The sequence below is a fragment of the Euleptes europaea genome, chromosome 15, assembly GCF_029931775.1.
Source record: "Euleptes europaea isolate rEulEur1 chromosome 15, rEulEur1.hap1, whole genome shotgun sequence".
In the NCBI taxonomy this organism is placed as follows: domain Eukaryota; kingdom Metazoa; phylum Chordata; class Lepidosauria; order Squamata; family Sphaerodactylidae; genus Euleptes; species Euleptes europaea.
Window position 1 is genome coordinate 6,940,642 of NC_079326.1, and position 17,504 is coordinate 6,958,145.

A 17,504-nucleotide genomic window follows, 5' to 3' on the forward strand; every position below is an offset into this window, starting at 1 on the left:
AATTCATTATAAATCATATCCCAAAAATCCTTAGCTTTGTCACAAGTCCACCACATATGATAAAAAGAACCAACTTCTTTATTACATTTCCAACATTTAGGGGATGTCACTTTATAAATCCTTGCAATCTTCTTAGGTGTTAAATGCCATCAATACATCATTTTATATATATTTTCTCGAATTGACTGCGCATTTATTCCTTTCAGGTCTTTCACCCATAATCTTTCCCATTTATTTAAAGCAATATCATGTCCCACAGTTTGAGCCCAGTTAATCATTGTTGGTTTAATTATTTCCTGCTCACAATAAATTGTTAAAAGAAGATTATACATTTTAGAAATCAGTTGAGTGTTATTATCTAATAACATCCTGTGAAAAGGCGATTTCTCTTTAGAGAATTCATTCTTCATATCTTGTGTAAATACTGATTTAATTTGATAATATTGAAGCCATTGTAAATCGTCTTTAAGTAACTGAAAGTCTTTTAGTGAGCTTTTTTTCCCTTCCCAGTTAATTAACTCTTGGTAGGTGATAAATTTGTCCAATCTAAGTGGGCGTAATGTCAACATTTATTGAGGTGATATCCACATAGGTGTTACTGGTTCAAGAATATGCTTATATCTCATCCAAGTATGAAATAAGGAGGACCTGATTATATGGTTACGAAATGATGCTTGTATCTTAATTTTACCATACCACAAATAGCCATGCCATCCACTTATATTGTTAAAACCTTCAAGATCTAACAAACGCAAGTTAGATAAGTTCATCCAGTCCTTTAGCCATACTAAAGCGGCCGCTTCAGCATAAAGTTGCAAATTAGGTAATGCTAAACCTCCTCTAACTTTAGAGTCCACCAAATGTTTGTAAGCAATCCTCGGCTTTTTCCCTTGCCAGATGAAATTTAATACGTCTTTCCTCCAAGTATCAAAATATTTAACATGTGATATTATGGGCAGATTTTGGAATAAGAAAAGCATCCTTGGTAAAATATTCATTTGGACTGTTGATATATGTCCCAAAAGTGACAGCTTTTTATTTGACCAAATGATCATGTCAGTTTTTATTTTATCCCATAATTTAAGATAGTTACTAGTTATGAATTCTTTGTTCTTCGCAGAGATCCAGATTCCCAAATATTTGACCTTCTTAGCCTTGTCCCAACCTGTATATGATATAAATTCCTGCTGTTCCATTTCTGATAAATTCTTAAATATTGTCTTTGTTTTTTCTTGGTTAACTTTAAACCCCGATACACTTCCAAAGTCGTCCAAAGTTTCCAGCAATATCTTCATTGATTGTGTTGGGTTCTCCAAAATTAACAGAAGGTCATCCGCGAAAGCTCTCAATTTAAATTCATGTTTTTAAATTTTTAATCCGCGAATGTCCTCCATACTCCTTAGCTTACAACATAGTGATTCCAACACCAACAAAAATAGTAATGGAGACAGGGGACATCCCTGTCTAGTTCCTTTCTTGATTGAACAATTATCAGACAAAAAGCGGTCTCCAAAATTTAATTTTTCCAATATCTTTTTCATAAAATCCCAGGAGACCATATCAAAAGCTTTCTCTGCATCCAAAAATACAAAGGCCGCCGTTTGTTGAATATTCTGGTCATAATATTCCAATGAGTCTAATAAAACTCTTATATTATCTTTAATTTGCCTTCCTGGAACAAAACCTGCTTGGTCTTCATGTATAAGGTCCTTAATAAAATGCTTTATCCTATTCGATAAGACCGAAGCATAGATCTTATAATCCACATTTAACAGCGAGATAGGTCTATAGTTTGAAGTTTTTTCTGGATCTCTTCCTTCCTTAGGTATCAACGATATAAATGCATGTGACCAAGTCTCTGGGGATGCTCCCTTATCCAAAATTGTATTACAAAGTAATACAAAAAAATTCACTAAATTGTCACTGAATGTTTTATAAAATAGTGCAGCTGGCTTCCCGAGGGGGTCTTCACCTGACTTGTCGCCTCCTTTAATCTAGCAGCTGGTTCAGGAGATGTGTCAGCTGCATTCTCTGGTGAGATTGCTAGGTGCTCTAGTTCACCCTCTGAGCTCACAGAATCAGGTGAATCCATGACACAGAGCCTGCTAGATCAGACCAATGGTTCATCTAATCTAGCTACCTGTTTCACACTGTGGCCAACCAGTTGCTTCAGAGAGCTACATAGATGTCAAAGCCTTTCCCTGAGGTTGCCTCCTAGCACAGGTGTTTAGAGGTTTGCTGCCACTAACTACGGAAGTCCCCTTGGTTAGTAGCCACTTATGGACCTTTCCTCTATGAATCAGTCAAATCCCAATGCTTATGGCCATCACTAAATACACTGGAAGTGAGTTCCACAATTTAATCATTTATTGAGTAAAGTATTTTCCTTTGTCTGTCCTGAATCAACCATCATCCTCATTGAGTGCCCTCATGTTCCCTACCCCATGTTTAATGTTATAAACCTCTATCTTATCTCCCTTGCCATACCGTTATTGTTAGCCACTCTGAGCCTGACTTTTGTTGGGAAATAGCAAGATAAAAGTCAAACAAACAAACTGAAAAGTCACAGACTGTTTAGTCTTTCTCCAAGGAAAGGTGCTCCAACCCCTTAATCACCTTGGTTGCTCTCTTCCACATCTCTTTCGGCTCTGCAATATCTTTTTTGACCTGTGGCAACCCAAACTGTACACACTTAATGAGACAACACCATAGAGCTACACAGTGCCATTAAGATATTGGCCATTTTATTTTCAATTCCTAATAATCCCCAAACATGGAGTTTTTACCCTTTTCACTGCTACTGCAGAATCAGTTGACATATTCATTGGGCTATCTACTACAACCCTACTATTTCTTTCCCTCTCAGTTTCGGCCAGTTCAGCCTCCATCAGCATATACTTAAAGTCATAAATTTTTGTCCCAACCTTCATTACCTACACTGGACCTAATTTTCCATATTGTTGCCCCTTCACCCAATTTAGGCAAATCCTCCTGTAGCTCTTCACAATCTGCCTGGGTTACCAACAGTGTCACATTACAGCAATAACAATGGCAAGCCCCACCCTGTCTTTTTAATTTTACTGCAAGAGACTAGAATATAGACTAGCTGCTCCACTAGAATGACTATCCTTTTACTATCTTTAAGATATTTTCACTTTCATCTCTACAAGAGTTTTTAAAAATTCATTAACTCTTCTGTGATGGACTACTAGAAAGGAAGACAACCCTGAATGTAAGGTGACCGACCCACCCTTTTTATGTCATACCTAGAGGGGAAAAACGAGTCTTGCATTTGAGTAAACACAGTATTTGTAAGAGCCTTGTGTGCAAGATAACAAAGTCAGTACAGGCAGTACAGGTTAGTCCAAGAGACACATAAGGGCTATCGTGATATCAGGAGCCATTAGTCCAATCTTTGCCTCTGTTGCTTTCTCTATGTGCATGTTTCAAAGTCCCAAGCATCACAATGGTAAACTGGCTGTAATCACCATAGCTTTAATCTGGGCAGAAAACTGAGTTACGCATTTCAAGTTTAGGATTCTAGGATACATGTTCCAGTCTTCTGGGCAGCAGCAAACCCCTTGCCTATTAGACAAAGGCTCATGTATCCCTGACATATATTTCAACACATATTTTCAGCATAGAACAAGAAGCAGCAGCAGCAGAAGGCTGCAGTTGTTGCTAATTAACTGTACCATCATGTTGCTGAGAACAAAAGGATACACCCTGCTATTCCATCATTGAACTTGTGTGATCTCACAAGCTTGTGTTAGTTTCTGCAACACAGCCACAGTTGATGGCACTCTGATTCCAGTAGAAAATGAATGTTTTGTATCACACAGGCTTCAACGTGTTTGAAAAAGCAAGGAGGCATCTGCTCTATTTTTTTGCTGGGGTTGCAGTGTGGGCTGTGTCTGCTGCACAATCAATAACAGTTAAGGAGGAAAGATTCTGCTTTATGACACTTACTCGGTGTGTTGAGCAGACGTGACTTTTTGCAGTGGTAAGCTGCCTCTTGTTCACAGTATTCAGCACTATTTATCATTGCCTCCAGCTGCTCCATGCTGCTGTTGTAGTTGAAGTTCAGGGTGTATGGCTTCCCTGCATCAGCCCCATGGACTTGAGTCAGTCCAGTGTTGTTGTGTTGGATCACAGTCCAGATCTTGTCTTCTGTGAAGCCAAATGTAATTAAAGAAAGATCAGATACCACAGACACAAAACACTGAAATAGATGCCCTTAGACATGGCATTAACTCAAAACCAAGAAACAGCCAGAAGCCATTCTTAAGCTAAGGTATACACTAACAGGGATCAAAGGCAAAAACAGGCTTATCTGCTATCATGCATGACCCAGAAGGAACATGGATATTTATTTACTTTACAAAATTTATACCCCACCTTTCTGCCCTCATGAGGGTCACCAAAGTGCCCAAAACATACATAATAAAACCAACTTTTAAAAACCACCCCCCATAAAAAAAGCACAGATTGTTAAAACCACAGCTAAAATACATACTGTCAAAGAGCTCCAACCAGCCTCCACCAGCTGGAGCTGCTTTGGTTTAGTCAAAAGTTTCCCAAAAGGTACAAAACATTAAACTCCAGGCTTTCACCCCAAGTTTAATCAGTAGCTGCCGCCAACTCTGGACCAAAAGTTAAGCCTCCAGGCACGGGGTCCAGAGTAACCCCTGCCAAGCTTCAAAAGTTAAGTGCAATGCTTACCCTGCAAGGTAGAGGCCTGCCAGGGGAAGATTACACTCCCAAAATGTCTTAGGTGGTTTTACCCTCAAACAAGGCACTTAGAATTTAGGCTTGGAATCCCAAAATCAAAAGACACAATCCATTTAAAGGCTAACAATTTTATTTATCAGAGTTATGCTGGTTTACAGGAAAGAAAAGTCATGAAGTTTTAAGCAAGAAAATAAACTATTTAGCATAGCTAACTAATACATTCAAAAGCCTTCTTGATTCAAAAAGATAGGCAAAGGTTTCTTGCATCAGATTTATAGTTACCAAGTTCCAAAGATGCTTCCAGCATTCAAAAGTTTCAAAAGGTTGTCCAAAGTTTTCTCCAAGCAGGTCAGCTTGACCAGTTTCCCCCTCAAGGGCCAAAATCAAATGGGTTGTGATGCCGCCAGCACAGCTCTCCTACTGTACCCCAAAGCGTGCATCATTTGCTCAGGACTGGTCTGTCCTTATATCCGTTTTCTCAAAAGGATGAGCTCATAGACCAATTGAGAAAACGAAAGCAATTAGCTGGTAATTAATCACTTGGTCAGAATGCTGACTCACTAAAAGGTGTTCAGGAGATGAAGTCTGCAGAACCCCCGGCACCTGAACATCGTCATGATGGCTGACCGATTAGTTACTATGGCAATGCACGGCCTTGCATTCCAGAAAGGGGAGAGAAGGCTTTAACAAGCACCAGCTGGGGCTTACCTTACTCCCTCTACAGAAGCAGTTTTCAAAAGGAAACTTATTTTGCTGGTCTAAAATCCCAACAACACAGAATTCATAGGCTTCTAGGCCTGAACCAAAAGAAATCCTGCAATCCAAGAAATTGAGGAACCTCAACTTCTTGACACATACATCACTGATGAAGAAGAAGAGTTGGATTTTAAATGCTGATGTCAGGTCTTTGCTACCTGCTGGAGTGGGGGTTTGGCAATTGCAGGCCAGAGGCTGGCTTCCTGACAAGGCCAGGTTCTGGCTGCCAGTCAAGGTTTAGTTCTCATGCTGCAAATCCTGTGTACAGTTTCGATTCTCCTGTTTATCACAGATGTGCCCGTGTTATGTCTTCGACTCTCTGGGAACCGTTATCTCGTAGTTACTGCACTGTGGTTCACTTTGTTTTACTTTTTCTGCCTAGAATGCTTTTATACTGTAACCTACCTGCATAGACCCCATTAGCAGCCTCTCCTGCGTGTGAGGCGGTCAGCTTCTTTTAATTTTTTTGCTCCTAATAAATTAGCATTGCTTAGGATCACCTGCCTGAGCATGTCTGTTTATGGGATGCTAGGGATGGATGCCTGAGTCTGACAGCCAACTTTCTCTACCATTTAAGGAAGAATCAAACTGGCTTACAATCACCTTCCCCTCCCCCCCCCAGTTCTCCAGATTAGAGTCCACCGCTCCAAACCACTGTTCTTTACAACTACACCATGCTGACTCCCATGCTGAAACACGAAACAAAAGTCATCATCTGTTGGTGGCAACTGAAAAGAACTGACAAAACACTCTAGAGAGAGAGAGAGTTCCAGAGTTTTAGTGCCACAACTGAGATGACACTCTCCTTGATTTGAACCCATGTAATATCTGGAGGTTGGGGCACCTGAAGTAGGGCCTCCAAACATGACTGTAGTTGTGGGGTTGTTCATCAGGGAATAGGCAATCCTTCAGGTATGTTAGTCCCAAACCATATAGGGCTTTAAAGGTCAATACTAGCATGTTGAATTTTGCCCAGGAACAAATTGGAAGCCAGTGTAGGTGGGCCAAGACTGCAGTGATGTGATCCTTTTGACCCACTCCATTTAACAACCCAGCGACAGCATTATGCATTAATAGAAGTTTCCAAACAGTTCTCAAGGGCAGCCCTATGTAGAGCACACTGTAGTAATCTAATCTAGATGCATTACTATTACCAATAATAGATATCAGAGGGGGGAGCCTTGTGGAAATTCTTGTGGAAATTCTTATTGTTGAATTGCTTGTAAGAATTCAATTTTAAATTTTCATTTTTCACAACTGATGCTGGATCTTTGAGTTAATATCAACCAACAAGACAAACAGATCATCTTTCTCCAACTGGATAGCTGACAACAGTACTGGATAGGGATTCCGCTGGTGTCCTATCCACCTCACTGCCCAACCATCTCTTTTCCTGAGCTAGTCGAGCCGGTCTTGGACATGCTAGTGGCGAGCCGTAGATTGGTGGTCCTGGGTGACTTTAACATCCATGCTGAGTTCAAGCTGTCATGACTGGCTCAGGATTTCATGGCCTCCATGATAACCATGGGCCTGTCCCAAGTAATTATTGCACATTTAGCAGGGCACACATTGGATTTGTTCTATTATACCACTGGAAAGGGTGATGTAGAGTTAGGGGAGTTAAAGGGGTCTCCCTTGTCATGGACAGATCATTTACCTAATAGAGTTCAGACTTACTGCTTCCTCTTTTCTCTGCAGGTGTGATAGACCCATTAAAATGGTCTGCCCCAGGCATCTGATGGACCCTGATGGGTTTCTGTTGGTGCTTGGGGATTTTACCACCTCAGCTGCTGATAATTCTGTAGAGGCCCTGACCACTCTCTGGAAATTGGGAGATGGATTGCGCTGCTGACATAATCACTCCTAAGCACCCTCTACCCCTGGACAGAGCCAAGCAGTCTCCCTGGTGTGCTGGGGAACTGATGTTGATGAAATGAGAGAGATGATGGCTGGCAGAAAATTCAGAGCAAGACTGATCAAACACAACATGCAGCCCATATTAGAGTGTATTCTGTGGCAGTGGTGGTGGCAAAAAAGGCAATATTTCCCCATCACTGTTGAATCTGCATATAACTATTCAACTGAGCTCTTTCATGTGGTTTGTGGACTTTTATATCATAGTTCCAAGGAATTGGACTCTGACCACATGACGGCCCACTGTGATCAATTTGCTATTTACCTTGCAGAGAAAATTGCTCAGTTCTGCTCTAGGTTAGATGCAGGCATGTTCAGATGATGTACCTTTGGCATCTGCTAGTCCAACTTATATGAATACTTTTAAGCTTGCAGACTCTGAATATGTGGACAAGATCCTTCGACAGGTGAGACCTACCACCTGTGTTCCTGATCCTTGCCCTTTCTGGCTGATAAAAGCGACCAGAGGGTGACTGGCTAAGTTGGTAAGGGGAATGATAAATGATACCTTGAGAGCAGGAATTATGTCATGCATGCTCAAGGAGGCAGTGATTAGTCATGTTCTGAAAAAAACAACCCTCCCTACTATGTTGGAGAACATCCGTCCAGTCTCCAATTTTCCTTTTTTCCTGGGGATTTGGGGGGGTGGAGCCTGGAAAGGGTGGGGTTTAAGAAGGTGAAGAACCTCAGAAGTGTATAATTCCATAGATTCCATCTTCCAAAGCACCCATTTCCTCCAACTCCAGGTGGGTGTCGGATGTCACTGGGAATTAAAACTGATATCCAGAAGGCAGAGATCAGTTCCCCTGGATAAAATGGCTGCTATAGAGGCCATTATACCCTGGTGAAGTTACGTCCCTCCCTAAACCTCATCTTCCCAAGACACCACCTCCAAATCTCCAGGAACGTTCTAACCTGGAGCTGGAAACCCTAAAGGGAACTGATCTCTGTAGTTCGGAGATCTGTTGTGATTCCAGGAGACCTCCAGGCCCCACATGGAGGTTGGCAACCCTAGGAAAGAATGAAGCAGGAAAAGAGGAAATGCTATGGAACTTTGGGGAAAGCTGACAGGGTTCTTTTTGGAGGGAGGGAGAGAGGAGATCTTGAGCAGTAAGCTCTTGGGAAGGAGATAGCTCTGAGTTCCTGATCTGTGTGTGGTGTGGAGAGACTCTGTGAATGGATGGTCAGGTCAGGAATGCCCCTTTTTATTTTTTGCGAGATATGTCACTTTTTAGGTGGCGTATCTCCCGTGCAACCCTATGAGGGCCAAAACCTCCTTTGGAGGCAGCGCAGCCGTGTTGTTTCCAAAGCCCGGTGCAGGCATTCCTTGGGCTCCAATTGTGACTTTATGGCTGAAGATCAATGGATCATTTAGATAAGCACACACAGTAACTCTGAAGATATACTACTTGAAATTTCCCTAGTCTGAATTCTAAGTGTCATAACTATCTGCACTGGCACATCCACCAACATCTCCAAGTTGAAGAAATCACATGGCTTATGTCTCCTTAGAAATGACCTAACAATAAAAAACAACAACAATCTGTATTAAGCTTTGTACCCAGAGATACACATATGGTACCAAAGTATAAAAGTATTTGTGCTTTCTTCTATACTCACAGTATTAGCCCTTATAAATAAGATTTTTGCTAGTTTTAAATACAAAGCTGTGCCTTCCCTCTCTGCCTAACTTGTACCAGGTGGTTCCCCTGCTGGCACTAGGTTTCTTTTCTTCTATATAGAGAAAGATTATAAGTTATGATCACCATAAGAGCCAGAGAAAGGTGCTGAAGGTACCTGAAACTCTAGATGGTAACAGCATATTTTTTAAAAACAGGTTTTGGATCCTGGGTTGATTCAGGAATGACAGCCCATTGGGAATGCAGGAAATTGCTGATAAAAAGCATTCTGACCCGTGGTGCAGAGTGGTATCCTGCAGTACTTCAGTCACGACCTGAGTTCGATTCCGACAGAAGTCGGTTTCAGGTAGCTGGCTCAAGATTGACTGAGCCTTACATCCTCTGAGATTGGTAACATGAATACCCAGCTTGCTGGGGGTAATGTGTAGATGACTGGGGAAGGCAGTGGCAAACCACTCCGTAAACATAGTCTGCCTAGTAAATGTCGGAATGTGACGTCACCCCATGGGTTAGAAATGACCTGGTGCTTGCACAGGGACTATCTTTACCCTTTACCTTTATGACCCCTGAGGCTGATCCACCATAACAACACCATAGATGATTTTTGCCAATTATGTAGAATTCCCTGGGCTAGAGAAAGAACAATTAGTAAATAAAGAAAAAAGACATGTTCTGGGAAAAACTAAAAAGTATCAATGCTGTAATTCAACCTGATCCTGAAAGTGATGGGAGTTTTTGCAATTGTGACAATTTTATATATTAAAAAGAACCCTACTACCTAATGGGGGTAAAACAGATGACCAGATAAGACTCTCCTTTATTGGCCACCTGTGGATGTTCACTAGTTTTGATTGTTTTCTGCTTTTACTATTACAGCTGCGTTTGGCTCATTCCTGGTGAAATCTGAATTCTTTTTTTTTTTTTGAAAATTTTATTGGTTTTTATAATATAAATTTTCCATATCAACAAACAACAATGAAAATAATATGAAAATCCAAATCATAACTAATGTTGTTGTAATTATTTAAGTACTTAATAAAAAATAAAAAATAAAGGAAAATTTTTTGACTTCCCCATCTGAATTCTCATGTAGAAAGTTTTCTTGCTAACCTTCTGCCTCACAGACCCAATGAATTCTTTTGGAGATTATAAATTTAGTACAAGCTGCACATTACAGACTTACAATGAAAAATAGTCCTGATGATTGCCAGTTTTTTTGCTGTAATTGAGGTTTGAAGAGATTCAACAGGGAGGGAGGCAGTGAAAAAGCAAACATACACCAACTTTTAAAAGTACTTTGCTAATCCACTAAAGTGCCTCTGACAACTCTCTGCATTATACCAGTGGGAGTTGTGCCTTGCTGAGCCACTTGAAAGATTCTTGCTGAGCTTTCCACTTTACGCTATAGATATTTGCTACCCTGCATATCACTAAAACTGTTCATGAAAAAGTACAAAAACATCCACCGACCCACCCACAGCAAATCACATGGATAGAATGCTTACTTTGGTCAAATGGATCTACTGATGGGTATAAATCATCATTCTCTTCCACTCCCAACAGAGATGGTCTTTTCACTGGCTCATGTGCTATACACTTAGGAATTGTTGACAAATTCATTTGCAGCAGAACACAGCCTATGTTTTATACAAATGTCTAATAGAAACACAACCTTGCTGTGAAAGCAGGAGAAGAAAGGAACCAGGGTTGGGGGGGAGAAGAGATGGAAAAACAAAGGGGGCTTTTTAAAATGGATTGCCTTCCCAGAAATCCAGAGAAAAGGACACTGATAGGTTTCAAAAGGAATAAGGGAAAGGGAGGGGGGATTGAAGGAAAATGTTATATATTTGTACAAGCTTTATATTTTCATATTTCCCTTCCCTTCCAATAAATATTCTGAAATATACCTTAACTATCTAAACACATAAATTAACCTACTGCTCGACTGGATCAAGAGCATTTTTATCAGCCACTTTTATAACAGGAAGTCGCAATATAAATATTTCAAATAAATAAAAAAACATATTAATGAAGGGGCTGTGTTTTTTCTGAAAAGTACAATTAAGCACCCATGATGAGCATCTGCATAATTTAATTATTTTTGCATAATTTATTATGGTTCTACTAGACATTGGTTGGGGCAAAGAGCTATGCAGGGCCTTCATAGTCTGGTTCTAATTATAGAAATCTTATTGAGTTTGGCTTTGAGATTTCACCAGACATTGGGTTGGATCCTGCACAGTGCTTCCATTCACACAGCCCAGTTCTCAGCTACACCCTTTCCTGGTAGCTTGAAATACCACATAGAATTCTACTCTTGTGGGGAGAGAGGACCCCCAGGAACAGGATTCCAGAGAACATTTTGGAGGGGGGGTCACAAAAAGTGCTCCATGGGCAAACATCTTTGCACCCATGGAAATGCTGCACCGGACCCAACCCATTGCTCACAGGCTTTCAAGCATACTTCCATAATCAAATGGGCTAGAAAGTTTTTTTTTTTTTTAAGTTGAGGTTTCTGTTAAATTAAATTCCATACCCAGTATTGCGCTTTACACTTATGAAGAATTCCAGCATGCAGGCCATCCTGACAATGGACCACTGGTTGACATGGTTATAATTAGAAAAATAGATCTTCTATGATTTAATTAGGATTTCTTACACTGGTTTGGGGATTGGTTTGTGATCTGTTTGCTGCAGCTTTCCATTTCTTCCTTTAGAAATAGTTGTGAAAAGGGCACAGTCAAATAGGATGTGATTCATAAGACATGTAAACAAATAATGCTTTCTTTCCTCATTTCAACAAACATGGAAGAACGTTATTACTTTTATGTCCTATTTTTTTCCTTTTCTCCATTGACTAATTAATTAGGTCTCCCTGGACTTGCAAGCATGCAGAAAGAATGAGAAATCAGCTCTCTGCATAAGGTTTCTGGTCTCCCTCCTGATACACTCCACTTTATTATTTAATTACACTCTTGGATAAGTTTCAAACTCAGCTCAGGTAAAACAGCTGAAGGACAACTAATGTTCCTTGCATCACATTAACCCAGAAAAGTTAAATTAAGCCAGAAAAAAAGGCAAATGTTCTAAGTGGTTGTTAAATTGTTTTGTAATGCAAAGGTGGCAATGCTTAAATTTCAAGATAATGTTACAGCTTTATGTCTCAGTAGACTTATTTAATGGTACAATTTACTAAGAGATTGCAGTGCAGAGATAGTCTCAAAAGTATACAATCTTTGTGCAACTCTTAACATACCTCAAGTTCCCTTCCTACATTATATGAAATGGTGGAGAAAAACAGAAATAGCACAATCCCCATCTTTGCCTCGCCTATTGTTTCCTTCCCACTTTTAAGCTAATGGAGTTTCCCTTCCATTTTACTGCATGCAGCATATGAATGAGAGAATTCCAATTTGAAAGGAACCAAATGACTTTTTGCTTGTGGTATGATCAAGCATGATCAAAAAACAGATAAAAAAAAAAGCATGATCAGAAAAACAGCAAAACTGTTCTTAGAAGCAAATTTACAAAGCTCAAGATCAGACAGAGTCAAAAGCAATCTGGGAACAAAGATGGGCAGTGCAATTCATACAGTTCCATGCAGCTCTATGCAGTTCCATGGGGCTACGCCACCATTTTTGCTGGTGTAAGTTTACACTGGCAAAAGGGGGTATTCCCATGGTGAAAGGGCTTAGAGAAATGACTAGTGTCAGCCCTGCCCCTGGGAATGCCCCCTTTGGCGCTGGTGTGAACCCCTGTGCTGAAGGAGCACTGCCACCGACTCTGTACTGGTGCCCATACATGGTGCTGCCATGCTGCTCCCCAGCGCCAGTGTAAGTGGCCCGGTGCCAGAGTTAGTGCCCATTTGCACGATGCAAGTGGCACTAATGCCAGTGCAGGGGTCACACTGGCTCTTAAGGTCATTCGCCCTCCTCCTTTCGGATTGCTCTGTCAGCATTATCAACAGCCAATTCCAGTGTGTTGCAACTGAACCTCTCTGGATAACTTAAAACAAGTTGCCAACATAATATTAGCCACCTTGGTGGCCCTCATCAGGTAGAAAAGTAGGATATAAATATTGTAAATAAATAAATATTTCAAGGACAATGATTCCTGCCTGGGTATTAGAATCTGCTTTGTTCAAGTGAATGTATACCATTTGTCAAAAACCTAAAACCAAGTTACTAAGACAGTCACTTATTATTGTGTGTGTTAAGTGCCATCAAGTCGCTTCCGACTCATGGCGACCCTATGAATGAATGTCCTCCAAAATCTTTGACAGCCTTGCTCAGATCTTGCAAATTGAAGGCTGTGGCTTCCTTTATTGAGTCACTCCATCTCTTGTTGGGTCTTTTTCTTTTCCTGCTGCCCTCAACTTTTCCTAGCATGACTGTCTTTTCCAGTGACTCTGGTCGTCTCATGGCATGACCAAAATATGATAGCCACAGTTTAGTCATTTTAGCTTCTAGGGTCAGTTCAGGCTTGATTTGATCTATAACCCATTGATTTGTTTTTTTGGCAGTCCACAGAATCCGTAACACTCTTCTCCAACACCACATTTCCAAGGAATCTATTTTCTTCCTATCAGCTTTCTTCACTGTCCAGCTTTCACACCCATACATAGTAATAGGGAATACGAAGGCATGAATTAATCTAGTCTTGGTGGCCAGTGACACATCCTTACATTCAAAATCTTTTTCTAGCTCCTTCATGGCTGCCCTTCCCAGTCTCAATTTCCTTCTGATTTCTTGGCTGCAGTCTCCCTTTTTGTTGATGGTGGAGCCAAGGAATAGAAAGTCTTGGACAATTTTAATTTCCTCATTATCAACCTTAAAATTGTGTAAGACTGCAGCCAAGAAATTAGAAGGAGATTGAGACTGGGAAGGGCTGGAGGAGAGTGTTAGGGATTCCGTGGACTGCCAAAAAAAACAAATCAGTGGGTTATAGATCAAAATCAAGCCTGAACTGACCCTAGAAGCTAAAATGACTAAACTGAGGCTATCGTATTTTGGTCACGTCATGAGATGACAAGAGTCACTGGAAAAGACAGTCATGATAGGAAAAGTTGGGGGCAGCAGGAAAATAGGAAGACCCAACAAGAGATGGATTGACTCAATAAAGGAAGCCACAGCCTTCAGTTTGCAAGATCTGAGCAAGGCTGTCAAAGATAGGACATTTTGGAGGACTTTCATTCATAGGGTCGCCATGAGTCGGAAGCGACTTGACGGCACTTAACACACACACACAATTCTCCTGTAGTCATTACTTTTGTTTTCTTGATGTTCAGCTTATTATTACTTCTGTAGTCTCAATTTCTGTAGTCTCAACTTCTGTAATAATAAGTGGAAAATACTTGTAATTACTAAAGCTGTCTTCTTTAAATGTAGAGAAAAGATAGTCAAAGCATTAAAATAATAAAAGAGAGTTTTCCTAGGTAGCCCAGCACATTGTTTCACTTGAAGGTGGAGAAATTAAGTCAAAGCTTCTAGTTATGTTTACAAAGTACATAGTACAATAATGTTTTTAAGACACACGATGGTATCCCAGATAGTGCCATACCCCTGGGACAGTTGCAAGTAACCCCTCTTCCACTCAAGTACAACTTGGGCAGTGATGATTAGTTGTGCCACCACTCTCCACACAAAAAGATCTTTAAGACTGGAAAAAAATTATCAGCCTCCTAGGCTGTTTCCACTTGGGGGTGCAAAAAAGTGGGGGTGCAGCAGCAAGCACTGTAGAAACAGATGAAAACTTCCATACTGCATATAGACATAAAAACAAGAACAAAGACCCCTGGCAGATCAAACTAGTGGTTCAATTGATCCAGAATCCTGGAACACATAGTGGCCAATCATGATATAGAGACCAAGGCCTTCCCCTGATACTGCCTCCAGCTCTGATATTCAAATGTTTTCTGACTCTGTTTGTGGAGATTCCCTTTAGTCACTTTGGCTAATAGCCATTGATGGACCTATCCTCCATTAATCCATCCAAACCTCTTTGAAAGCCCATCCCAGTCCCTGCTACTATTACCCCGAATACCTCATATTCCCTTTCTCTCCTGAGCTGTGCTGCTACAGTGTGGCTCCTCAGGGAAAGGGAAAACATGCCCTTTGAGGGACTAACAGGGAGGGAGAATGACATGCAGCAGCAACTTGTCCTATGACTCTAGGAGGTGGGCTGATCACTTCTCTTACATATGACATTTCCACAATAGTAGTTCTGAGCCTGTGGGTTGTCCTAATACTTGAGCAGAACATGCAAAAGGGGGCATAACATTCCAAGGATGGAAAGAACCATGAAAGAAGTGAAAGCTTCCACCTTCATCAAGTAAAACTTGAATGAACAGACTGCACTCTAGCAAAGGTTCTTCATTGATTCACAGTGGATTCATGGGGGTGGCTTCCTTCCCACTTTCCCCATCATCTTAACCTGCTTTGTATTGAGCTGCTACTTGGATATAATTGCATTTCCAACTGTATGATTTTTTTCATCCTATTCCCCTTTCTAATGCCACTGTTAGACCAGTGCTTTGATCAACATATGACTGCATATTAAGATCCCTGTAATTTCTGCTGCTGAACAGATGGTTAATGAGAGAATGGAGGCCCCAAAAGGTAAAATCAGTTTCGAAGGGGAGCCTAATGGTCTCGGGACTGGCAAATGGTAATACCAGTAAAATAATCGTTTTGCAATTGGTCACTATACAAGGTGCTATAGCAGAAATGTGTTGTGGTTGCAATGCTTCCCAAACCTGTGGTTATGGGGGTTATGGATCAAAAATTTCAGCCTATATGAGTATAGGCTGAACTCTAAAGTTGTAAAAGATCAGAGTCATTCCACAGTTCCATTATGAAATAGCCTGTTTTGGCATCGACAGCATACAAATTAAACTGAATAAAAAATATGAGATTTTTTCATCTCCCCCGCCCCGTTCCATATCATCTAGTTCTCATTTTGTATTCGTCTTATTTGAAATATCCCTACAGAGAATGATTTGCTGCTGGAAACAAAATAATTTCTCTGTGATTTAGAATGTTTGACACTGAACAAGATTATTCAGACTGATTAAATTTCAAACAAGTCAAACGTATGGTAAATGCTACAGAGGCAGGAGGAAAAATTGCTCTGAGAGTTGGCACAATACATTTGTTTCAGGGTTCTTCCAAGTACCTGTAGCTTGCCATAACACAGACTAACTGTAACTATCTTGGATTGCAACACAGCCCTGTTTAACAATGTTGTGGCCTCCTCAGCTTTATTATACTGATGTTCCACATATCCTTCATGTAGTTTGAGAGAACTGTACATGGGAAGCAACAATACAAGACGTTCCATCTCTGTGAAGAGTCAGTTCTTTTGTCTCTAGTTCCACCCTTATGTCTGACAGCCTGTTTACCCATAGGGAGGGTAGAGGAGGAGTCTTTAATTGCTCCCATTTCCCTGCCTAACATCAGACCATTTGAAGAAAATGGTCATGGTTTCTTGCACAGCTACTGGAAACAAAACAAAACACAGAACACCATGATGCTAAGTTGCCCAAGGATATATATATTGGTTATTTTCTAATATTCCTTTTTGCTGTTGAAGATATAAAGGTTGCCAAGGATAACAAGGAGATTCCAACCAGTAACAAGGTGAATGGCACTTAATATTTATCATTTATGGGAATTTATTCCTTATTGCTGATTCACATGACATCTTTCCCAGCACCAGTAAGTATTGTTTAAACTGAAATAACAGTGTAAACAGTTCAAGTTTAAGTTCTTACTTTGACCTTTTCTGTCATCTTATATTCCTCATTCTGCCACATCTATATGCACATGACTTGTTTTAAATAGGCTGCTTAGTTAAATGAATGCTGGGAAGTAAACTAGAAACAATTAAAAGGGCAGACTCATCCACAGAGTCCTTGTGGGTGACAATTCTGGTCCCCAAAGGTAATTTAGTACTGGGGACATTCTATCAGCCCCCTGATCAAAAGGGTGATCTAGAGATGGAGAATGAAATCAGGGAAGCATACAAAGGTGATGAAGTAGTAATAATGGGAGACTTTAACTACCTCATATTGACTGGATAAATGCATGCTCCAGTCAAACCAAAGAGACAATTTTTTTTTAGACATCCCCGATGTCTGTGCCCTTGAACAGTTGGTCACAGACCCAACCAGAAGGGAGGCAATCCTGGACTTAATACTCTGTGGTGCTGCCAGCAACTTAGTACAGGATGTGGATGTAATTGAGCCAGTTGACAATAGTCCACAATGGCATCAAATTTAATTTATATGTATGTGGGAAAGTGCCTGAGAAATCTCACACAATTACCTTTGACTTTAAAACAGGGAACTTCTCTAAAATGAGAAACCTGGTAAATAGGAAGTTGAAAAAAACAGTTAGGAGGCTTAAATCTCTGGGAAAGCCTTGGGGGTTACTCAAGTCCACATTACTATAGGCTCAGCTAGAT

At 40.6% G+C, this 17,504-nt stretch overlaps 1 protein-coding gene across 1 annotated transcript in view; it reads right to left on the reverse strand.

The window, feature by feature from the left end:
• CNTNAP5 (contactin associated protein family member 5) overlaps nucleotides 1-17,504 on the reverse strand; it is a 603,640-nt gene that overhangs the window by 153,463 nt on the left and 432,673 nt on the right. The window contains exon 13 of the mRNA XM_056861386.1: nucleotides 3,970-4,170. Within this exon, the coding sequence (XP_056717364.1) occupies nucleotides 3,970-4,170 (201 nt within the window). The remainder of the gene's footprint in view (nucleotides 1-3,969; nucleotides 4,171-17,504) is intronic.